This window comes from Lampetra planeri, chromosome 8 (genome assembly GCF_965212315.1).
Source record: "Lampetra planeri chromosome 8, kcLamPlan1.2.h2, whole genome shotgun sequence".
Lineage (NCBI taxonomy): Eukaryota > Metazoa > Chordata > Hyperoartia > Petromyzontiformes > Petromyzontidae > Lampetra > Lampetra planeri.
In genome coordinates, this window is record NC_136114.1 from 8481486 (window position 1) to 8506400 (window position 24915).

At 45.7% G+C, this 24915-nt stretch overlaps 1 protein-coding gene across 1 annotated transcript in view; it reads left to right on the top strand.

The window, feature by feature from the left end:
• Positions 1 to 24915, top strand: part of LOC144720456 (IgGFc-binding protein-like) — a 47258-nt gene that overhangs the window by 2922 nt on the left and 19421 nt on the right. The window contains exons 6-58 of the mRNA XM_078597257.1: positions 2277 to 2346; positions 2503 to 2594; positions 2698 to 2897; positions 3072 to 3237; positions 3598 to 3851; positions 3971 to 4154; positions 4318 to 4543; positions 4784 to 4962; positions 5592 to 5661; positions 5829 to 5920; positions 6024 to 6466; positions 6640 to 6805; positions 7167 to 7420; positions 7540 to 7723; positions 7888 to 8113; positions 9006 to 9184; positions 9314 to 9383; positions 9551 to 9642; positions 9745 to 9944; positions 10119 to 10284; positions 10645 to 10898; positions 11018 to 11201; positions 11364 to 11589; positions 12471 to 12649; positions 12782 to 12851; positions 13019 to 13110; positions 13213 to 13412; positions 13588 to 13753; positions 14114 to 14367; positions 14487 to 14670; positions 14835 to 15060; positions 15948 to 16126; positions 16259 to 16328; positions 16496 to 16587; positions 16690 to 16889; positions 17064 to 17229; positions 17590 to 17843; positions 17963 to 18146; positions 18309 to 18534; positions 19415 to 19593; positions 19726 to 19795; positions 19963 to 20054; positions 20157 to 20356; positions 20531 to 20696; positions 21056 to 21309; positions 21429 to 21612; positions 21776 to 22001; positions 22242 to 22420; positions 23049 to 23118; positions 23286 to 23377; positions 23481 to 23923; positions 24098 to 24263; positions 24624 to 24877. Coding sequence (XP_078453383.1) covers positions 2277 to 2346; positions 2503 to 2594; positions 2698 to 2897; positions 3072 to 3237; positions 3598 to 3851; positions 3971 to 4154; positions 4318 to 4543; positions 4784 to 4962; positions 5592 to 5661; positions 5829 to 5920; positions 6024 to 6466; positions 6640 to 6805; positions 7167 to 7420; positions 7540 to 7723; positions 7888 to 8113; positions 9006 to 9184; positions 9314 to 9383; positions 9551 to 9642; positions 9745 to 9944; positions 10119 to 10284; positions 10645 to 10898; positions 11018 to 11201; positions 11364 to 11589; positions 12471 to 12649; positions 12782 to 12851; positions 13019 to 13110; positions 13213 to 13412; positions 13588 to 13753; positions 14114 to 14367; positions 14487 to 14670; positions 14835 to 15060; positions 15948 to 16126; positions 16259 to 16328; positions 16496 to 16587; positions 16690 to 16889; positions 17064 to 17229; positions 17590 to 17843; positions 17963 to 18146; positions 18309 to 18534; positions 19415 to 19593; positions 19726 to 19795; positions 19963 to 20054; positions 20157 to 20356; positions 20531 to 20696; positions 21056 to 21309; positions 21429 to 21612; positions 21776 to 22001; positions 22242 to 22420; positions 23049 to 23118; positions 23286 to 23377; positions 23481 to 23923; positions 24098 to 24263; positions 24624 to 24877 — 9494 coding nt within the window. The remainder of the gene's footprint in view (positions 1 to 2276; positions 2347 to 2502; positions 2595 to 2697; positions 2898 to 3071; positions 3238 to 3597; positions 3852 to 3970; positions 4155 to 4317; positions 4544 to 4783; positions 4963 to 5591; positions 5662 to 5828; positions 5921 to 6023; positions 6467 to 6639; positions 6806 to 7166; positions 7421 to 7539; positions 7724 to 7887; positions 8114 to 9005; positions 9185 to 9313; positions 9384 to 9550; positions 9643 to 9744; positions 9945 to 10118; positions 10285 to 10644; positions 10899 to 11017; positions 11202 to 11363; positions 11590 to 12470; positions 12650 to 12781; positions 12852 to 13018; positions 13111 to 13212; positions 13413 to 13587; positions 13754 to 14113; positions 14368 to 14486; positions 14671 to 14834; positions 15061 to 15947; positions 16127 to 16258; positions 16329 to 16495; positions 16588 to 16689; positions 16890 to 17063; positions 17230 to 17589; positions 17844 to 17962; positions 18147 to 18308; positions 18535 to 19414; positions 19594 to 19725; positions 19796 to 19962; positions 20055 to 20156; positions 20357 to 20530; positions 20697 to 21055; positions 21310 to 21428; positions 21613 to 21775; positions 22002 to 22241; positions 22421 to 23048; positions 23119 to 23285; positions 23378 to 23480; positions 23924 to 24097; positions 24264 to 24623; positions 24878 to 24915) is intronic.

Sequence of the window (24915 nt, forward strand, 5' to 3'; positions counted from 1 at the left end):
AATATTCCGTCTCCGGCATCGGCTTCATCTTCCGACGACGATGACCTTCCTCCTGCGGTGGATCCGACTCTGGCAGAGGAGGAGATCCGTGCTGGGATGAGTGCGGGTCCAGGGGTCCAAGATGTCGCCGCGTCGGCGGACCAGTCTGCACCAAAGGACGCGGATTTGAGATGGAGTCAGATGGCGGAGCAACTTGAAACTCTCAAGAACGTGCTTGCACAGTTGTGTGCGCTCGTTACGCCGAGGACGGCGTCGGAAGGCGATGTTGGTGGTCCGCAGGAGCCCGGGTTGTCTTCAATGTCGACGCCATCAGCCACGCGGCATGAAGACGCCATCTTGGGCGTGGCGCACGACGAAAGGCGGGAAGCCGCCATTTTGGGCCCTCCGCGACGGAAGGCCGCCATCTTGTCGACACCACGCTGCCACGCCATGTTGAACATGCCACCGGAAGAGTCAGCGGCTGGAGGGAACGCGCCAAGGCGTCGCAGTCATCACCTAACGACTGTCAAGGAATTCTCCATCGGGGGCGATTGGAGTGCGTTCGCCTGCAGATTTTTGGCAGCGGTGCGCTCGGCGAGGTGGACTGACGCCGAGGCATTAGAAGTTCTTCCGACTCTCCTTGATGATGAGTCCGTTAGATTCTTTCGCTCTATAAAAGCCGCAAAGAAGAAAACATTGCGTGGTGTGTTCGACAAATGGCAGACGCTTACGAGCCGCCGGATGACGCTCATCGCCGGTTTGTGCAACGACAACGCGCACCCGAGGAGTCTCCGGTGGCATATAGGGGCGCGGTACTGGAGCTGGCAATGGCCGCATACCCGGAGATGGAGCCTGACCTGTTGGAACCTCTCATCCTGGGGAAGATGTTGGAGTTGTCCCGGGATCTCGGCATTCCCATGCCGGTGTGCGGTCACGAGAAGCTCACATCCCGGGCTGCGGCTAAGTGTCTGGACGCCCAGTTCAACCTGCGCCGGTGGAAGCAGGTTACGGCGTGGACGGGTGGGCCCATCGTCGAAGGGGGAGCCATGGGTTGGGACCCCAAGAAAGCTGTTTATGTGCCGGACGACAGGAGCCCGCAGGAGCTGTCGGCTGCCGCTGCTCCGTGGCCGGAGCCGCGGGCTGCGCCGCCGACACGGCCGCGTCGGGACGGGGCGCCCGCAGCAAGGCGCAACAACATCGACTGCTTTCGCTGCGGGCATAAGGGCCATTATGCCAGGGACTGCTGGGCCCGCGTCCCGGGTCCGCCCCAGCAGGAGGCCTCGACAGCGGCCGCTCCAAGGAAGGATTTGCCAGCACAGACGAGCCGGCCGTGACGCGGCAGGGGAAAGCAGACCCAGATCAGGGTGCGCCTACCACGGCTGTGGAACCTTTGAGGCCCGCAGCCCTTCCTACCCCGCCGCGGACACGATCGCGGGACGCCTCTGATGCTGCGCCTTCGAAAATAGTGGACCGGGACGTTGCCAGGCCTCCAATAGCGACAGACGAACTTCAGCCTGTCGCTCTTAAAACCCTGCCACGTTCCCGCTCGGCGGGAGGGCCACCGACCGTCCGGGACGGCCCGGCGACCCGCACCCGCTCGAAATCCCTCACATTTCGTTAATTATTGTCTTGTGTTCTTGTTCTTTCCGTATATTATCGTGTGTTCTGTGTCCTTTTTCGTATTCGGTCGTGTTCGCTCGCATTGCTTATTAGAGTTGTGTTCAGCCGAGGTCGGCTGGATTTTCTCTACGGGGGAGGGTGGTGTAATGCGGGCGTAAACGACCTCCCGGAAGTGACGTCATGGGGGGAGGAGTTACGTCACGTGGGGGAGAGGGTAAGGGTCTATAAGGGGGGTAACCGGAAGCAGTCGGGAGTGATCGGGGACTGGGAAAAGTGAGAGGCCACGCAGGGCGAAGGGTGAGAGAGAGTGGCGAGGTCGCCACACACCCGAGCCACGAGGATCGGCACCGTCGGCCAACGGTGACCGACCCCGGGGCAGGAGGAGCAGCGAGGAGGCTGCAGAGAGCAGCGGGTCTGCAAGGGAGGAGTCGGCAGCAGGGGTCTGCACGACGTGACAGCGGCAGGGCTGCTAGGAGGGAGTTTGGGCTACGTGAGCGACAGCAACCTGGGGCTGCAGAGTGGAGAGTATATAGGGGAGTACCGTGAGGGAAAAGAGATCGAACCCAAATAAAGGACACAGGACAGAGAGAAGCGTCCGAGTCTTTTATTACACATATGTACACTGCATCATGTATTATGATGAGTGACAGAATGTAATCGAATGGTTGGGTTCACAGACTTCGAGTGTCCTGTTGGAATGGAGTACAAGCCTGCAGGACCCAAACCTGTGGCATCCTGCAGTTCTGGGTAATGTGTGTTCCTATTATCAACTAAACAATGAAATATACAAATTCATTTCTGTCAATTGTAATTGTAATGTGGACGCGTAAAATACGTGTTAAATATGGAATTGTCAATATATGTTATGAATTGCATGTAAATGTCTATGTTTGTGCAATGCAGTGGCAGCGTTGAAATGACCACCGAACTCCATGAGGGCTGCTTCTGCCCAGAAGGAACAATGATCTGTGACCATGCTTGCGTCCCACTACCAAGTAAGATCACTGATATAGTTATCTTAACTATTGTCACTAAATAACACATTTTGCTATCGTCAGTATTTGGAAAATAATGGGGAAATGTTTAATTATTTTCCAGCTTCAACAATATCTCCATCTACTACGCAAGAAAGGACAACCATTTTTACCTTTACCACGGAAAAACCATCAACCACTGAGGGGACAACAGCGTTCATATCCTCAGCCACATCTCTTGGGTCGTTGCCCACAACACCTGAAACAACTGCTGTATCTACAACAGTCGACAAAAGCTGTCGCTCTGTAAATCCACCACGTCAAGTAAGTGAATATTCTTAATGCCTTCATCTATTGTGGCTTCCTTGACTTGACACTATGATTAATGTATGAAATACAAGAGGCTACCATGTCATGAAAGACATGTTTTTTCCGTTTTTTTCACGTAATTACAATTTTAATTAAGTTCCTCACACCGATTATACTTCATCTTTGCAGTTCATGGAATCGTGGAAGGTTGACAACTGCACGATCGCCACCTGCAATGGCGGCGACAACATCTCCTACTCCACCAAAAAGTGCAGCGTCTCCACGAAACCCAAGTGCCGCAACGCAATGATGGTGTACGATGCTGATGGCTGTTGCTACACCTGGAAGTGCTTCTGTGAGTATCTTTCTCGCTTTATAAAACAAACTGAATGGATTGAAACGTTATGATGGTCTCGAAACACAATGGTTACGGATACTTTTCGATCTGAATATCGTTAGTGAGCTTCGCGATTTTTTGATGCATTTAGTACATTGCTTAAACATTCCTGTAATTAAAACTTGCCTTTCTAAAAATATATATAACATAGTTTATTAGGGACATTTTGAGATGGCATAGTGAATTGTGAATTTACAATGCTGTGAAATATGATGAATGGATGGTTTAGAATGTTGCCGTGATTTATTTTTTATTCATTTGTGTTCTTGGTAGAATGTGTTCCAGTGCAATGATGATTTGTGCTTCTTCTGCCCAAAGGCAACTGCAAGGGATGGGGAGATCCCCACATCCGCACCTTCGACCAAGTTCTGTACGTATTCCTGGAAGACTGCACATACACCCTGGTGGAGGAGAAGGTTGACCGCCACCATCTCTCAATCATCACCGACAATTTCCAATTCTACCCTGGAAACCCAGCCTCCTTCCCCAGGGGCATCACCGTCAACTACAACGGCAACTCCATCAACATGAGCATCCCAGCCATTGTCAGTAAAAGGCAGAGCATCATCACGGTAAGCATCACCGTTGTTTTTTTCCGCAACCGAAGTATGAAAACGGAAGAGCAAAATAATACACCTGAGATGCCTATGTTTGGACAATGCTAATTGATTGCACTTTTGAATTTATCCAGGTTCTCTACAACAATGAGCTGGTAACACTACCATTTTCATCAGACGGGATTGAGATTACATCCACAGATGTTATTGTGACAGTGCAAATCCCTGCAATCTACTCAACGATCGTCTTCACTGGCCAGATGTATTCTATCGATCTTCCATATGAGCTCTTTGGTGACAACACCCAGGGACAGTGTGGTAAGTGAACTCATTCAATTCTTTGGGGACAATTTTTCAGGTTGCATGTCCACAACATTTTCCAACATTATTGAAATGCATCACAATCTTTTTTTCCTAAAGTCTTTTGGAAATTGTCTATCAACGGATCCACACTCAAAGGCCCATTATTTTCGCATTTCAGGAACGTGCAACAACCAGGGCAGTGATGACTGCGTGCGCAAGAGTGGGAAGTCGGAAGCATCTGATTGCTGCCCCGTCACGGCCAAGGAGTGGATGGTGGCCGATCCCAGCAAGCCACACTGCAAATCACCAGGGCCATCGGGCAGCGTGCCTTGCGAGACATCCACTCCAACCACTACAGCCCCTTGTGTATTCGACCACAAACTGTGCAAGGCCATCGATAAGACGTACGCAACATTAACCATGATTATGTTATAATAACACACGTCATTTTTCCAATTGCAATGCACTTTTTCGTATATATCTGACATCCAACGCTTTTGTAATGTGAAACATTGAAGAAAATCTCTTGATTGGTGTACCGTTCGTTTTTGCACTGAAGATTAATTTTCGAGCATAATATTTCCACTGTGTTTACGGTACTGTACTTTAAAATCAGTCACCATCCACTTATTGTTTCTCTACAGGGAGTTCTCTGCTTGCTCAGAAGTGACCAGTCTATTGAGCTACATTGAGACGTGCAAGTTCGACCAGTGCAGAGTGAACTCCACTCCAGCTGGGTGCCCCAGCATCCAATCTGCAGCAGATGACTGTGCCATGCTAGGCTATCACGTGGACTGGAGGAAAGCCACCGAAGGAGGCTGTGGTAAGAAACACCAGGACTCTCATGGACCCTAGCCCACGGCATTATTAATAAGGACTCTTACATTTGTAATAAAGGTCGTTAAAGCGACTTCTGGAATCTGGTCTTTATTCGTCTTTCATTACAACACTCCTTCACGCTGCTGACAGACAGCGTGAGAGGGATAGAAAGAGAGAGACGCGCGCAGCCACGTGGCATCCTGGAACCGCTCTCTCGCGTGGCCTCTCCCCTTCGTTCGTTCCAGTTCTGACCACGTGTTGTTCGTCTCCACCCCTATTTAATACCCGGGTCACGTGGTACGTTTCCACCAATCCTGGTTAGCCACTATGGAATCTTCCAGACTCCACCGTAGGCTCCTGGGACCATGCCCCTGACTCGTCTCCCCATTGGCTGTGGCTCAAGCCAGCAGAACCTATCCTCTACTTACAGCTGTAACCTCTCCATTACGTCAGGGCCACGCCCCTAGGCTTCACCCCATTGGCTATGGACCAGGACCGGCAGAGCCAATCATCATGACAAGTTGTGATCCGTCAACGACCCAGATATATCCTCACATTACACATTGTACATCTGTACACTGCATCATGTATTGTGATGACTGACAGCATGTAATCGAATGGTTGGGTTCACAGACTTCGAGTGTCCTGTTGGAATGGAGTACAAGCCTGCAGGACCCAAACCGGTGGCATCCTGCAGTTCTGGGTAATGTGTGTTCCTATTACCAACTAGACAATGAAATATACAAAAGCTTTATGATCTCATCTTCATTTCTGTCAAGTGTAATGTGGATGCTTAAAATACTTGTTAAATATGGAATTGTCAATATATGTTATGAATTGCATGTAAATGTCTATGTTTGTGCAATGCAGTGGCAGCGTTGAAATGACCACCGAACTCCGTGAGGGCTGCTTCTGTCCAGAAGGAACAATGATCTGTGACCATGCTTGCGTCCCACTATCAAGTAAGATCACTGATATAGTTATCTTAACTAAAGTCGCTAAATAACACATTTTGCTATCGTCAGTATATGGAAAATAATGGGGAAATTATGAATTATTTTCCAGCTTCAACAATACCTCCATCTACTACGCAAGAAAGTACAACCACTGTTACCTTTACCACGGGAAAACCATCAACCACTGAGGTTCCAACACCAGCTGTAACCACAACCGTCCACAAACCAGTTACTACAGTTGTGCTAACTACCACAACTCTGTCTTCGGCTGGATCAACACCTGGCCAATCAACTGCACCCCAGTCACTAACAACAGCTCCTTATGTTGAACAAACGACCACAACCCCGCAAAGTGGTGGGACACCAGTCCAAACAACGATTTCAGAGCCACACCAATCTACCTCATCTGGTGAAACATCAACGGCTCCTTTATCCACCACAGCATTCATATCCTCAGCCACATCTCTAGGGTCGTTGCCCACAATACCTGAAACAACTGCTGTATCTACAACAGTCGACAAAGGCTGTCGCTCTGTAAATCCACCACGTCAAGTAAGTGAATATTCTTAATGCCTTCATCTCTTGTAGCTTCCTTGACTTGACACTATGATTAATGCATGAAATACAAGATGCTACCATGTCATGAAAGCCATGTTTTTTCCGTTTTTTTCACGTAATTACAATTTAATTAAGTTCATCACACCGATTATCCTTCATCTTTGCAGTTCATGGAATCGTGGAAGCTTGACAACTGCACGATCGCCACCTGCAATGGCGGCGACAACATCTCCTACTCCACCAAAAAGTGCAGCGTCTCCAAGAAACCCAAGTGCCGCAACGCAATGATGGTGTACGATGCTGATGGCTGTTGCTACACCTGGAAGTGCTTCTGTGAGTATCTTTCTCGCTTTCTAAAACAAACTGAATGGATTGAAACGTTATGATAGTCTCGAAACACAATAGTTACGGATACTTTACGATCTGTACATCGTTCGTGAGCTTCGCGAATTTTTTGCCGCATTAAGTTCATTGCTTAAACATTCCTGTAATAAAAACTTGCCTTCCTAAAAAAATATAGCATACAATTTATTAGGTGACATTTTGAGATGGCATAGTGAATTGGAATTTACAATGCTTTGAAATATGATGAATTGATGATTTAGAATGTTGCCGTGATTTAATTTCTATTCATTTGTGTTCATGGTAGAATGTGTTCCAGTGCAATGATTATTTGTGCTTCTTCTGCCCAAAGGCAACTGCAAGGGATGGGGAGATCCCCACATCCGCACCTTCGACCAAGTTCTGTACGCATTCCTGGAAGACTGCACATACACCCTGGTGGAGGAGAAGGTTAACCGCCACCATCTCTCAATCATCACCGACAATTTCCAATTCTTCCCTGGAACCCCAGCCTCCTTCCCCAGGGGCATCACCGTCAACTACAACGGCAACTCCGTCAACATGAGCATCCCAGCCATTGTCAGGAAAAAGCAGAGCATCATCACGGTAAACATCACCGCTATTTCTTTTCACGACCTAAGTACGTAAAAGGAAGCGCAAAATAATTAATCTGAGATGCCTATGTTTGGACAATGCTAATTGATTGCACTTTTGAATTTATCCAGGTTCTCTACAACAATGAGCTGGTAAAACTACCATTTTCATCAGACGGAATTGAGATTACATCCACGGATGTTATTGTGACGGTGCACATCCCTGCAATCTACTCAACGATCGTCTTCACTGGCCAGATGTATTCTATCGATCTTCCATATGAGCTCTTTGGTGACAACACCCAGGGACAGTGTGGTAAGCGAACTCTTTCAATTATTTGGGGACAATTTGACAGGTTACATGTCTACAACATTTATACACCATTATTGAAATGCATCACAATCTTTTTTTCCTAAAGTCACTAGTAAATTGTCTATCAACGGATCCACACTCAAAGCCCCATTATTGTCGCATTTCAGGAACGTGCAACAACCAGGCCAGTGATGACTGTGTGCGCAAGAGTGGGAAGTCGGAAGCATCTGATTGCTGCCAGGTCACGGCCAAGGAGTGGATGGTGGCCGATCCCAGCAAGCCACACTGCAAAGCACCAGGGCCATCGGGCAGCGTGCCTTGCCAGACTCCCACTCCAACCCCTACAGCCCCTTGTGTATTCGACCACAAACTGTGCAAGGCCATCGACAAGACGTACGCTGCTTCAACCTTAACCATGATTATGTTCAAATAACAGATGTATTTTCACAATTGCAATGTACTTTTTCATATTATACTAGCAGAAGTACCCGGCGTTGCCCGGGTGAAAAATATATTTCTTAATAACCTTACATATATACACAGATGGGCTGCTACCCCTGCCCCCCCCCCCCCCCAGCCACGATCTCGTCGGCCGCTGTGCAGTAATATGTACGGCCTATAGTGTGGTGGGGTGGCGAGGCCTAGTACTGTGCAGAGCCTCCGGCCTCGCCTAAATTGCCCACCCGGCTGAGGCTGGGTACTGGGGCCGTTACCCCCCCCCCCCCCCCCCCGTGCTACAATAATACTGTCTAATCGCTATAATTTTATTATCTACCGACCCTATAATAGTAATTGCACACATTGGGGTGGGGAGGGGAGTGAAGAGAACGTGAAACTTTGATGAATTTACCTCAGAGTCGCGTGTTAATGCGTGCGCATATTTTTAACGGGAATTAAAAATGGCGTCCACCCCGCAGCGAATGCGTCGCTACCCGTTGCCAGGGGCAACCGCCGTGGAAAACCAAACGGACCAATCGTGTCTCGCAAATCCCTCACATTTCGTCCAATGAAACTGCGTATGGTCCGGCGACACACAGACAGACATACACACACACAGACAGACAGACAGATTTGCGATTTTATATATATAGATGTGACATCCTGCGCTTTCGTAATGTGAAATATTTAATAAAATCGCTTGATTTGTGTACCGTTCGTTTCTCACTGAAGATTAAATAATGGAGGATTGGCTCGAGAGGCATTACTTTTCGAGGATAATATTTCCACTGTGTTTATGGTACTGTACTTTAAAATCAGTCACCAACCACTTATTGTGTCTCTACAGGGAGTTCTCTGCTTGCTCAGAAGTGACCAGTCTATTGAGCTACATAGAGACGTGCAAGTTCGACCAGTGCAGAGTGAACTCCACTCCAGCTGGGTGCCCCAGCATCCAATCTGCAGCAGGTGACTGTGCCATGCTGGGCTATTACGTGGACTGGAGGAAAGCCACCGAAGGAGGCTGTGGTAAGAAACGCCAGGACTATCATGTACCCTTGCCCACGGCATTATTAATAAGGACTCTTACCTTGTACATATGTACACTGCATCATGTATTATGACTGACAGCATGTAATCGAATGGTTGGGTTCACAGACTTCGAGTGTCCTGCTGGAATGGAGTACAAGCCTGCAGGACCCAAACCTGTGGCATCCTGCAGTTCTGGGTAATGTGTGTTCCTATTATCAACTAAAGAATGAAATATACAAAAGCTTTATGATCTCATCTTCATTTCTGTCGATTGTAATGTGGACGCGTAAAATACGTGTTAAATATGGAATTGTCAATATATGTTATGAATTGCATGTAAATGTCTATGTTTGTGCAATGCAGTGGCAGTGTTGAAATGACCACCGAACTCCGTGAGGGCTGCTTCTGTCCAGAAGGAACAATGATCTGTGACCATGCTTGCGTACCACTACCAAGTAAGATCACTGATATAGTTATCTTAACTATTGTCACTAAATAACACATTTTGCTATCGTCAGTATTTGGAAAATAATGGGTAAATGTTAATTATTTTCCAGCTTCAACAATACCTCCATCTACTACGCAAGAAAGAACAACCACTGTTACCTTTACCACGGAAAAACCATCAACCACTGAGGTGACAACAGCGTTCATATCCTCAGCCACATCTCTTGGGTCGTTGCCCACAACACCTGAAACAACTGCTGTATCTACAACAGTCGACAAAGGCTGTCGCTCTGTAAATCCACCACGTCAAGTAAGTGAATATTCTTAATGCCTTCATCTCTTGTAGCTTCCTTGACTTGACACTATGATTAATGCATGAAATACAAGATGCTACCATGTCATGAAAGCCATGTTTTTTCCGTTTTTTTCACGTAATTACAATTTTAATTAAGTTCCTCACACCGATTATCCTTCATCTTTGCAGTTCATGGAATCGTGGAAGGTTGACAACTGCACGATCGCCACCTGCAATGGCGGCGACAACATCTCCTACTCCACCAAAAAGTGCAGCGTCTCCAAGAAACCCAAGTGCCGCAACGCAATGATGGTGTACGATGCTGATGGCTGTTGCTACACCTGGAAGTGCTTCTGTGAGTATCTTTCTCGCTTTCAAAAACAAACTGAATGGATTGAAACGTTATGATAGTCTCGAAACACAATAGTTACGGATACTTTACGATCTGTACATCGTTCATGAGCTTCGCAAATTTTTTGCCGCATTAAGTTCTTTGCTTAAACATTCCTGTAATAAAAACTTGCCTTCCTAAAAAATATAGCATGCAATTTATTAGGTGACATTTTGAGATGGCATAGTGAATTGGAATTTACAATGCTTTGAAATATGATGAATTGATGATTTAGAATGTTGCCGTGATTTAATTTCTATTCATTTGTGTTCATGGTAGAATGTGTTCCAGTGCAATGATTATTTGTGCTTCTTCTGCCCAAAGGCAACTGCAAGGGATGGGGAGATCCCCACATCCGCACCTTCGACCAAGTTCTGTACGCATTCCTGGAAGACTGCACATACACCCTGGTGGAGGAGAAGGTTAACCGCCACCATCTCTCAATCATCACCGACAATTTCCAATTCTTCCCTGGAACCCCAGCCTCCTTCCCCAGGGGCATCACCGTCAACTACAACGGCAACTCCGTCAACATGAGCATCCCAGCCATTGTCAGGAAAAAGCAGAGCATCATCACGGTAAACATCACCGCTATTTCTTTTCACAACCTAAGTACGTAAAAGGAAGCGCAAAATAATTAATCTGAGATGCCTATGTTTGGACAATGCTAATTGATTGCACTTTTGAATTTATCCAGGTTCTCTACAACAATGAGCTGGTAAAACTACCATTTTCATCAGACGGAATTGAGATTACATCCACGGATGTTATTGTGACGGTGCACATCCCTGCAATCTACTCAACGATCGTCTTCACTGGCCAGATGTATTCTATCGATCTTCCATATGAGCTCTTTGGTGACAACACCCAGGGACAGTGTGGTAAGTGAACTCATTCAATTCTTTGGGGACAATTTTTCAGGTTGCATGTCCACAACATTTTCCAACATTATTGAAATGCATCACAATCTTTTTTCCTAAAGTCACTAGTAAATTGTCTATCAACGGATCCACACTCAAAGCCCCATTATTGTCGCATTTCAGGAACGTGCAACAACCAGGCCAGTGATGACTGTGTGCGCAAGAGTGGGAAGTCGGAAGCATCTGATTGCTGCCAGGTCACGGCCAAGGAGTGGATGGTGGCCGATCCCAGCAAGCCACACTGCAAAGCACCAGGTCCATCGGGCAGCGTGCCTTGCCAGACTCCCACTCCAACCCCTACAGCCCCTTGTGTATTCGACCACAAACTGTGCAAGGCCATCGACAAGACGTACGCTGCCTCAACCTTAACCATGATTATGTTCAAATAACAGATGTATTTTCACAATTGCAACGTACTTTTTCATATTATACTAACAGAAGTACCCGGCGTTGCCCGGGTGAAAAATATATTTCTTAATAACCTTACATATATACACAGATGGGCTGCTACCCCCCCCCCCCCCCCAGCCACGATCTCCTCGGCCGCTGTGCAGTAATATGTACGGCCTATAGTGTGGTGGGGTGTCGAGGCCTAGTACCGTGCAGAGCCTCCGGCCTCGCCTAAATTGCCCACCCGGCTGAGGCTGGGTACTGGGGCCGTTACCCCCCCCCCCCCCGCGCTACAATAATACTGTCTATTCGCTATAATTTTATTATCTACCGACCCTATAATAGTAATTGCACACATTGGGGTGGGGGGGGAGTGAAGAGGACGTGAAACTTTGATGAATTTACCTCAGAGTCGGGTGTTAATGCGTGCGCATATTTTTAACGGGAATTAAAAATGGCGTCCACCCCGCAGCGAATGCGTTGCTACCCGTTGCCAGGGGCAACCGCCGTGGAAAACCAAACGGACCAATCGTGTCTCGCAAATCCCTCACATTTCGTCCAATGAAACTGCGTATGGTCCGGCGACACACAGACAGACAGACACACACACAGACAAACAGACAGATTTGCGATTTTATATATATAGATGTGACATCCTGCGCTTTCGTAATGTGAAATATTTAATAAAATCGCTTGATTTGTGTACCGTTCGTTTTTCACTGAAGATTAAATAATGGAGGATTTGCTCGAGAAGCATTACTTTTCGAGGATAATATTTCCACTGTGTTTATGGTACTGTACTTTAAAATCAGTCACCAACCACTTATTGTGTCTCTACAGGGAGTTCTCTGCTTGCTCAGAAGTGACCAGTCTATTGAGCTACATAGAGACGTGCAAGTTCGACCAGTGCAGAGTGAACTCCACTCCAGCTGGGTGCCCCAGCATCCAATCTGCAGCAGATGACTGTGCCATGCTGGGCTATTACGTGGACTGGAGGAAAGCCACCGAAGGAGGCTGTGGTAAGAAACGCCAGGACTCTCATGTACCCTTGCCCACGGCATTATTAATAAGGACTCTTACCTTGTACATATGTACACTGCATCATGTATTATGATGACTGACAGCATGTAATCGAATGGTTGGGTTCACAGACTTCGAGTGTCCTGTTGGAATGGAGTACAAGCCTGCAGGACCCAAACCTGTGGCATCCTGCAGTTCTGGGTAATGTGTGTTCCTATTATCAACTAAACAATGAAATATACAAAAGCTTTATGATCTCATCTTCATTTCTGTCAATTGTAATGTGGACGCGTAAAATACGTGTTAAATATGGAATTGTCAATATATGTTATGAATTGCATGTAAATGTCTATGTTTGTGCAATGCAGTGGCAGTGTTGAAATGACCACCGAACTCCGTGAGGGCTGCGTCTGTCCAGAAGGAACAATGATCTGTGACCATGCTTGCGTACCACTACCAAGTAAGATCACTGATATAGTTATCTTAACTATTGTCACTAAATAACACATTTTGCTATCGTCAGTATTTGGAAAATAATGGGGAAATGTTAATTATTTTCCAGCTTCAACAATACCTCCATCTACTACGCAAGAAAGAACAACCACTGTTACCTTTACCACGGAAAAACCATCAACCACTGAGGTGACAACAGCGTTCATATCCTCAGCCACATCTCTTGGGTCGTTGCCCACAATACCTGAAACAACTGCTGTATCTACAACAGTCGACAAAGGCTGTCGCTCTGTAAATCCACCACGTCAAGTAAGTGAATATTCTTAATGCCTTCATCTCTTGTAGCTTCCTTGACTTGACACTATGATTAATGCATGAAATACAAGATGCTACCATGTCATGAAAGCCATGTTTTTTTCCGTTTTTTTCACGTAATTACTATTTTTATTAAGTTCCTCACACCGATTATCCTTCATCTTTGCAGTTCATGGAATCGTGGAAGGTTGACAACTGCACGATCGCCACCTGCAATGGTGGCGACAACATCTCCTACTCCACCAAAAAGTGCAGCGTCTCCAAGAAACCCAAGTGCCGCAACGCAATGATGGTGTACGATGCTGATGGCTGTTGCTACACCTGGAAGTGCTTCTGTGAGTATCTTTCTCGCTTTCTAAAACAAACTGAATGGATTGAAACGTTATGATAGTCTCGAAACACAATAGTTACGGATACTTTACGATCTGTACATCGTTCATGAGCTTCGCAAATTTTTTGCCGCATTAAGTTCATTGCTTAAACATTCCTGTAATAAAAACTTGCCTTCCTAAAAAATATAGCATACAATTTATTAGGTGACATTTTGAGATGGCATAGTGAATTGGAATTTACAATGCTTTGAAATATCATGAATTGATGATTTAGAATGTTGCCGTGATTTAATTTCTATTCATTTGTGTTCATGGTAGAATGTGTTCCAGTGCAATGATTATTTGTGCTTCTTCTGCCCAAAGGCAACTGCAAGGGATGGGGAGATCCCCACATCCGCACCTTCGACCAAGTTCTGTACGCATTCCTGGAAGACTGCACATACACCCTGGTGGAGGAGAAGGTTAACCGCCACCATCTCTCAATCATCACCGACAATTTCCAATTCTTCCCTGGAACCCCAGCCTCCTTCCCCAGGGGCATCACCGTCAACTACAACGGCAACTCCGTCAACATGAGCATCCCAGCCATTGTCAGGAAAAAGCAGAGCATCATCACGGTAAACATCACCGCTATTTCTTTTCACAACCTAAGTACGTAAAAGGAAGCGCAAAATAATTAATCTGAGATGCCTATGTTTGGACAATGCTAATTGATTGCACTTTTGAATTTATCCAGGTTCTCTACAACAATGAGCTGGTAAAACTACCATTTTCATCAGACGGAATTGAGATTACATCCACGGATGTTATTGTGACGGTGCACATCCCTGCAATCTACTCAACGATCGTCTTCACTGGCCAGATGTATTCTATCGATCTTCCATATGAGCTCTTTGGTGACAACACCCAGGGACAGTGTGGTAAGCGAACTCTTTCAATTATTTGGGGACAATTTGACAGGTTACATGTCTACAACATTTATACACCATTATTGAAATGCATCACAATCTTTTTTTCCTAAAGTCACTAGTAAATTGTCTATCAACGGATCCACACTCAAAGCCCCATTATTGTCGCATTTCAGGAACGTGCAACAACCAGGCCAGTGATGACTGTGTGCGCAAGAGTGGGAAGTCGGAAGCATCTGATTGCTGCCAGGTCACGGCCAAGGAGTGGATGGTGGCCGATCCCAGCAAGCCACACTGCAAAGCACCAGGGCCATCGGGCAGCGTGCCTTGCCAGACTCCCACTCCAACCCCTACAGCCCCTTGTGTATTCGACCACAAACTGTGCAAGGCCATCGACAAGACGTACGCTGCCTCAACCTTAACCATGATTATGTTCAAATAACAGATGTATTTTCACAATTGCAACGTACTTTTTCATATTATACTAGCAGAAGTACCCGGCGTTGCCCGGGTGAAAAATATATTTCTTAATAACCTTACATATATACACAGATGGGCTGCTACCCCTGCCCCCCCCCCCCCCCAGCCACGATCTCCTCGGCCGCTGTGCAGTAATATGTACGGCCTATAGTGTGGTGGGGTGTCGAGGCCTAGTACCGTGCAGAGCCTCCGGCCTCGCCTAAATTGCCCACTCGGCTGAGGCTGGGTACTGGGGCCGTTACCCCCCCCCCCCCCCGCGCTACAATAATACTGTCTAATCGCTATAATTTTATTATCTACCGACCCTATAATAGTAATTGCACACATTGGGGTGGGGGGGGAGTGAAGAGGACGTGAAACTTTGATGAATTTACTTCAGAGTCGCGTGTTAATGCGTGCGCATATTTTTAACGGAAATTAAAAATGGCGTCCACCCCGCAGCGAATGCGTCGCTACCCGTTGCCAGGGGCAACCGCCGTGGAAAACCAAACGGCCCAATCGTGTCTCGCAAATCCCTCAAATTTCGTCCAATGAAACTGCATATGGTCCGGCGACACACAGACAGACAGACACACACACAGACAGACAGACAGATTTGCGATTTTATATATATAGATGTGACATCCTGCGCTTTCGTAATGTGAAATATTTAATAAAATCGCTTGATTTGTGTACCGTTCGTTTTTCACTGAAGATTAAATAATGGAGGATTGGCTCGAGAGGCATTACTTTTCGAGGATAATATTTCCACTGTGTTTATGGTACTGTACTTTAAAATCAGTCACCAACCACTTATTGTGTCTCTACAGGGAGTTCTCTGCTTGCTCAGAAGTGACCAGTCTATTGAGCTACATAGAGACGTGCAAGTTCGACCAGTGCAGAGTGAACTCCACTCCAGCTGGGTGCCCCAGCATCCAATCTGCAGCAGATGACTGTGCCATGCTGGGCTATTACGTGGACTGGAGGAAAGCCACCGAAGGAGGCTGTGGTAAGGAAAGCCAGGACTCTCATGTACCCTTGCCCACGGCATTATTAATAAGGACTCTTACCTTGTACATATGTACACTGCATCATGTATTATGATGACTGACAGCATGTAATCGAATGGTTGGGTTCACAGACTTCGAGTGTCCTGTTGGAATGGAGTACAAGCCTGCAGGACCCAAACCTGTGGCATCCTGCAGTTCTGGGTAATGTGTGTTCCTATTATCAACTAAACAATGAAATATACAAAAGCTTTATGATCTCATCTTCATTTCTGTCAATTGTAATGTGGACGCGTAAAATACGTGTTAAATATGGAATTGTCAATATATGTTATGAATTGCATGTAAATGTCTATGTTTGTGCAATGCAGTGGCAGTGTTGAAATGACCACCGAACTCCGTGAGGGCTGCTTCTGTCCAGAAGGAACAATGATCTGTGACCATGCTTGCGTACCACTACCAAGTAAGATCACTGATATAGTTATCTTAACTATTGTCACTAAATAACACATTTTGCTATCGTCAGTATTTGGAAAATAATGGGGAAATGTTAATTATTTTCCAGCTTCAACAATACCTCCATCTACTACGCAAGAAAGAACAACCACTGTTACCTTTACCACGGAAAAACCATCAACCACTGAGGTGACAACAGCGTTCATATCCTCAGCCACATCTATTGGGTCGTTGCCCACAACAACTGAAACAACTCCTGTATCTACAACAGTCGACAAAAGCTGTCGCTCTGTAAATCCACCACGTCAAGTAAGTGAATATTCTTAATGCCTTCATCTATTGTAGCTTCCTTGACTTGACACTATGATTAATGTATGAAATACAAGAGGCTACCATGTCATGAAAGCCATGTTTTTTCCGTTTTTTTCACGTAATTACAATTTTCATTAAGTTCCTCACACCGATTATCCTTCATCTTTGCAGTTCATGGAATCGTGGAAGGTTGACAACTGCACGATCGCCACCTGCAATGGCGGCGACAACATCTCCTACTCCACCAAAAAGTGCAGCGTCTCCAAGAAACCCAAGTGCCGCAACGCAATGATGGTGTACGATGCTGATGGCTGTTGCTACACCTGGAAGTGCTTCTGTGAGTATCTTTCTCGCTTTCTAAAACAAACTGAATGGATTGAATCGTTATGATAGTCTCGAAACACAATAGTTACGGATACTTTACGATCTGTACATCGTTCATGAGCTTCGCAAATTTTTTGCCGCATTAAGTTCTTTGCTTAAACATTCCTGTAATAAAAACTTGCCTTCCTAAAAAATTTAGCATGCAATTTATTAGGTGACATTTTGAGATGGCATAGTGAATTGGAATTTACAATGCTTTGAAATATGATGAATTGATGATTTAGAATGTTGCCGTGATTTAATTTCTATTCATTTGTGTTCATGGTAGAATGTGTTCCAGTGCAATGATTATTTGTGCTTCTTCTGCCCAAAGGCAACTGCAAGGGATGGGGAGATCCCCACATCCGCACCTTCGACCAAGTTCTGTACGCATTCCTGGAAGACTGCACATACACCCTGGTGGAGGAGAAGGTTAACCGCCACCATCTCTCAATCATCACCGACAATTTCCAATTCTTCCCTGGAACCCCAGCCTCCTTCCCCAGGGGCATCACCGTCAACTACAACGGCAACTCCGTCAACATGAGCATCCCAGCCATTGTCAGGAAAAAGCAGAGCATCATCACGGTAAACATCACCGCTATTTCTTTTCACAACCTAAGTACGTAAAAGGAAGCGCAAAATAATTAATCTGAGATGCCTATGTTTGGACAATGCTAATTGATTGCACTTTTGAATTTATCCAGGTTCTCTACAACAATGAGCTGGTAAAACTACCATTTTCATCAGACGGAATTGAGATTACATCCACGGATGTTATTGTGACGGTGCACATCCCTGCAATCTACTCAACGATCGTCTTCACTGGCCAGATGTATTCTATCGATCTTCCATATGAGCTCTTTGGTGACAACACCCAGGGACAGTGTGGTAAGTGAACTCATTCAATTCTTTGGGGACAATTTTTCAGGTTGCATGTCCACAACATTTTCCAACATTATTGAAATGCATCACAATCTTTTTTCCTAAAGTCACTAGTAAATTGTCTATCAACGGATCCACACTCAAAGCCCCATTATTGTCGCATTTCAGGAACGTGCAACAACCAGGCCAGTGATGACTGTGTGCGCAAGAGTGGGAAGTCGGAAGCATCTGATTGCTGCCAGGTCACGGCCAAGGAGTGGATGGTGGCCGATCCCAGCAAGCCACACTGCAAAGCACCAGGGCCATCGGGCAGCGTGCCTTGCCAGACTCCCACTCCAACCCCTACAGCCCCTTGTGTATTCGACCACAAACTGTGCAAGGCCATCGACAAGACGTACGCTGCCTCAACCTTAACCATGATTATGTTCAAATAACAGATGTATTTTCACAATTGCAACGTACTTTTTCATATTATACTAGCAGAAGTACCCGGCGTTGCCCGGGTGAAAAATATATTTCTTAATAACCTTACATATATACACAGATGGGCTGCTACCCCCCCCCCCCCAGCCACGATCTCCTCGGCCGCTGTGCAGTAATATGTACGGCCTATAGTGTGGTGGGGTGTCGAGGCCTAGTACCGTGCAGAGCCTCCGGCCTCGCCTAAATTGCCCACCCGGCTGAGGCTGGGTACTGGGGCCGTTACCCCCCCCCCCCCCCCGCGCTACAATAATACTGTCTATTCGCTATAATTTTATTATCTACCGACCCTATAATAGTAATTGCACACATTGGGGTGGGGGGGGAGTGAAGAGGACGTGAAACTTTGATGAATTTACCTCAGAGTCGGGTGTTAATGCGTGCGCATATTTTTAACGGGAATTAAAAATGGCGTCCACCCCGCAGCGAATGCGTCGCTACCCGTTGCCAGGGGCAACCGCCGTGGAAAACCAAACGGACCAATCGTGTCTCGCAAATCCCTCACATTTCGTCCAATGAAACTGCGTATGGTCCGGCGACACACAGACAGACAGACACACACACAGACAAACAGACAGATTTGCGATTTTATATATATAGATGTGACATCCTGCGCTTTCGTAATGTGAAATATTTAATAAAATCGCTTGATTTGTGTACCGTTCGTTTTTCACTGAAGATTAAATAATGGAGGATTTGCTCGAGAAGCATTACTTTTCGAGGATAATATTTCCACTGTGTTTATGGTACTGTACTTTAAAATCAGTCACCAACCACTTATTGTGTCTCTACAGGGAGTTCTCTGCTTGCTCAGAAGTGACCAGTCTATTGAGCTACATAGAGACGTGCAAGTTCGACCAGTGCAGAGTGAACTCCACTCCAGCTGGGTGCCCCAGCATCCAATCTGCAGCAGATGACTGTGCCATGCTGGGCTATTACGTGGACTGGAGGAAAGCCACCGAAGGAGGCTGTGGTAAGAAACGCCAGGACTCTCATGTACCCTTGCCCACGGCATTATTAATAAGGACTCTTACCTTGTACATATGTACACTGCATCATGTGTTATGATGACTGACAGCATGTAATCGAATGGTTGGGTTCACAGACTTCGAGTGTCCTGTTGGAATGGAGTACAAGCCTGCAGGACCCAAACCTGTGGCATCCTGCAGTTCTGGGTAATGTGTGTTCCTATTATCAACTAAACAATGAAATATACAAAAGCTTTATGATCTCATCTTCATTTCTGTCAATTGTAATGTGGACGCGTAAAATACGTGTTAAATATGGAATTGTCAATATATGTTATGAATTGCATGTAAATGTCTATGTTTGTGCAATGCAGTGGCAGTGTTGAAATGACCACCGAACTCCGTGAGGGCTGCGTCTGTCCAGAAGGAACAATGATCTGTGACCATGCTTGCGTACCACTACCAAGTAAGATCACTGATATAGTTATCTTAACTATTGTCACTAAATAACACATTTTGCTATCGTCAGTATTTGGAAAATAATGGGGAAATGTTAATTATTTTCCAGCTTCAACAATACCTCCATCTACTACGCAAGAAAGAACAACCACTGTTACCTTTACCACGGAAAAAACATCAACCACTGAGGTGACAACAGCGTTCATATCCTCAGCCACATCTCTTGAGTCGTTGCCCACAACAACTGAAACAACTCCTGTATCTACAACAGTCGACAAAGGCTGTCGCTCTGTAAATCCACCACGTCAAGTAAGTGAATATTCTTAATGCCTTCATCTATTGTAGCTTCCTTGACTTGACACTATGATTAATGTATGAAATACAAGAGGCTACCATGTCATGAAAGCCATGTTTTTTCCGTTTTTTTCACGTAATTACAATTTTTATTAAGTTCCTCGCACCGATTATCCTTCATCTTTGCAGTTCATGGAATCGTGGAAGGTTGACAACTGCACGATCGCCACCTGCAATGGCGGCGACAACATCTCCTACTCCACCAAAAAGTGCAGCGTCTCCAAGAAACCCAAGTGCCGCAACGCAATGATGGTGTACGATGCTGATGGCTGTTGCTACACCTGGAAGTGCTTCTGTGAGTATCTTTCTCGCTTTCTAAAACAAACTGAATGGATTGAAACGTTATGATGGTCTCGAAACACAATGGTTATGGATACTTTTCGATCTGAATATCGTTAGTGAGCTTCGCGATTTTTTGATGCATTTAGTACATTGCTTAAACATTCCTGTAATTAAAACTTGCCTTTCTAAAAATATATATAACATAGTTTATTAGGGACATTTTGAGATGGCATAGTGAATTGAAATTTACAATGCTGTGAAATGTGATGAATGGATGGTTTAGAATGTTGCCGTGATTTATGTTTTATTCATTTGTGTTCTTGGTAGAATGTGTTCCAGTGCAATGATGATTTGTGCTTCTTCTGCCCAAAGGCAACTGCAAGGGATGGGGAGATCCCCACATCCGCACCTTCGACCAAGTTCTGTACGTATTCCTGGAAGACTGCACATACACCCTGGTGGAGGAGAAGGTTGACCGCCACCATCTCTCAATCATCACCGACAATTTCCAATTCTACCCTGGAAACCCAGCCTCCTTCCCCAGGGGCATCACCGTCAACTACAACGGCAACTCCGTCAACATGAGCATCCCAGCCATTGTCAGTAAAAGGCAGAGCATCATCACGGTAAGCATCACCGTTGTTTTTTTCCGCAACCGAAGTATGAAAACGGAAGAGCAAAATAATACACCTGAGATGCCTATGTTTGGACAATGCTAATTGATTGCACTTTTGAATTTATCCAGGTTCTCTACAACAATGAGCTGGTAACACTACCATTTTCATCAGACGGGATTGAGATTACATCCACAGATGTTATTGTGACGGTGCAAATTCCTGCAATCTACTCAACGATCGTCTTCACTGGCCAGATGTATTCTATCGATCTTCCATATGAGCTCTTTGGTGACAACACCCAGGGACAGTGTGGTAAGTGAACTCATTCAATTCTTTGGGGACAATTTTTCAGGTTGCATGTCCACAACATTTTCCAACATTATTGAAATGCATCGCAATCTTTTTTTCCTAAAATCTCTTGGAAATTGTCTATCAATGGATCCACACTCAAAGGCCCATTATTTTCGCGTTTCAGGAACGTGCAACAACCAGGGCAGTGATGACTGCGTGCGCAAGAGTGGGAAGTCGGAAGCATCTGATTGCTGCCCCGTCACGGCCAAGGAGTGGATGGTGGCCGATCTCAGCAAGCCACACTGCAAATCACCAGGGCCATCGGGCAGCGTGCCTTGCGAGACATCCACTCCAACCACTACAGCCCCTTGTGTATTCGACCACAAACTGTGCAAGGCCATCGATAAGACGTACGCAACATTAACCATGATTATGTTATAATAACACACGTCATTTTTCCAATTGCAATGCACTTTTTCGTATATATCTGACATCCAACGCTTTTGTAATGTGAAACATTGAAGAAAATCTCTTGATTGGTGTACCGTTCGTTTTTGCACTGAAGATTAATTTTCGAGCATAATATTTCCACTGTGTTTACGGTACTGTACTTTAAAATCAGTCACCATCCACTTATTGTTTCTCTACAGGGAGTTCTCTGCTTGCTCAGAAGTGACCAGTCTATTGAGCTACATTGAGACGTGCAAGTTCGACCAGTGCAGAGTGAACTCCACTCCAGCTGGGTGCCCCAGCATCCAATCTGCAGCAGATGACTGTGCCATGCTAGGCTATCACGTGGACTGGAGGAAAGCCACCGAAGGAGGCTGTGGTAAGAAACACCAGGACTCTCATGGACCCTTGCCCGCGGCATTATTAATCAGGACTCTTACATTTGTAATAAAGGTCGTTGAAGCGACTTCTGGAATCCGGTCTTTATTTGTCTTTCATTACAACACTCCTTCACGCTGCTGACAGACAGCGTGAGAGGGATAGAAAGAGAGAGACGTGCGCAGCCACGTGGCAGCCTGGACCCCCGCTCTCGCGTGGCCTCTCCCCTTCGTTCGTTCCAGTTCTGACCACGTGTTGTTCGTCTCCACCCCTATTTAATACCCGGGTTACGTGGTACGTTACCACCAATCCTGGTTAGCCTCTATGGAATCTTCCAGACTCCACCGTAGGCTCCTGGGACCACGCCCCTGACTCGTCTCCCCATTGGCTGTGGCTAAAGCCAGCAGAACCAATCCTCTACTTACAGCTGTAACCTCTCCATTACGTCAGGGCCACGCCCCTAGGCTTCACCCATTGGCTATGGACCAGGACCGGCAGAGCCAATCATCGTGACAAGTTGTGATCCGTCAACGACCCGGATATATCCTCACATTACACATTGTACATCTGTACACTGCATCATGTATTGTGATGACTGACAGCATGTGATCAAATGGTTGGGTTCACAGACTTCGAGTGTCCTGTTGGAATGGAGTACAAGCCTGCAGGACCCAAACCGGTGGCATCCTGCAGTTCTGGGTAATGTGTGTTCCTATTACCAACTAGACAATGAAATATACAAAAGCTTTGTGATCTCATCTTCATTTCTGTCAAGTGTAATGTGGATGCTTAAAATACTTGTTAAATATGGAATTGTCAATATATGATATGAATTGTATGTAAATATCTATGTTTGTGCAATGCAGTGGCAGCGTGGAAATGACCACTGAACTCCGCGAGGGCTGCTTCTGTCCAGAAGGAACAATGATTTGTGACCATGCTTGCGTCCCACTACCAAGTAAGATCACTGATATAGTTATCTTAACTAAAGTCGCTAAATAACACATTTTGCTATCGTCAGTATTTGGAAAATAATGGGGAAATTATGAATTATTTTCCAGCTTCAACAATACCTCCATCTACTACGCAAGAAAGTACAACCACTGTTACCTTTACCACGGGAAAACCATCAACCACTGAGGTTCCAACACCAGCTGTAACCACAACCGTCCACAAACCAGTTACTAAAGTTGTGCTAACTACCACAACTCTGTCTACGGCTGGATCAACACCTGGCCAATCAACTGCATCCCAGTCACTAACAACAGCTCCTTATGTTGAACAAACGACCACAACCCCGCAAAGTGGTGGGACACCAGTCCAAACAACGATTTCAGAGCCACACCAATCTACCTCATCTGGTGAAACATCAACGGCTCCTTTATCCACCACAGCGTTCATATCCTCAGCCACATCTCTAGGGTCGTTGCCCACAATACCTGAAACAACTGCTGTATCTACAACAGTCGACAAAGGCTGTCGCTCTGTAAATCCACCACGTCAAGTAAGTGAATATTCTTAATGCCTTCATCTCTTGTAGCTTCCTTGACTTGACACTATGATTAATGCATGAAATACAAGATGCTACCATGTCATGAAAGCCATGTTTTTTCCGTTTTTTTCACGTAATTACTATTTTTATTAAGTTCCTCACACCGATTATCCTTCATCTTTGCAGTTCATGGAATCGTGGAAGGTTGACAACTGCACGATCGCCACCTGCAATGGCGGCGACAACATCTCCTACTCCACCAAAAAGTGCAGCGTCTCCAAGAAACCCAAGTGCCGCAACGCAATGATGGTGTACGATGCTGATGGCTGTTGCTACACCTGGAAGTGCTTCTGTGAGTATCTTTCTCGCTTTCTAAAACAAACTGAATGGATTGAAACGTTATGATAGTCTCGAAACACAATAGTTACGGATACTTTACGATCTGTACATCGTTCATGAGCTTCGCGAATTTTTTGCCGCATTAAGTTCATTGCTTAAACATTCCTGTAATAAAAACTTGCCTTCCTAAAAAATATAGCATACAATTTATTAGGTGACATTTTGAGATGGCATAGTGAATTGGAATTTACAATGCTTTGAAATATGATGAATTGATGATTTAGAATGTTGCCGTGATTTAATTTCTATTCATTTGTGTTCATGGTAGAATGTGTTCCAGTGCAATGATTATTTGTGCTTCTTCTGCCCAAAGGCAACTGCAAGGGATGGGGAGATCCCCACATCCGCACCTTCGACCAAGTTCTGTACGCATTCCTGGAAGACTGCACATACACCCTGGTGGAGGAGAAGGTTAACCGCCACCATCTCTCAATCATCACCGACAATTTCCAATTCTTCCCTGGAACCCCAGCCTCCTTCCCCAGGGGCATCACCGTCAACTACAACGGCAACTCCGTCAACATGAGCATCCCAGCCATTGTCAGGAAAAAGCAGAGCATCATCACGGTAAACATCACCGCTATTTCTTTTCACAACCTAAGTAC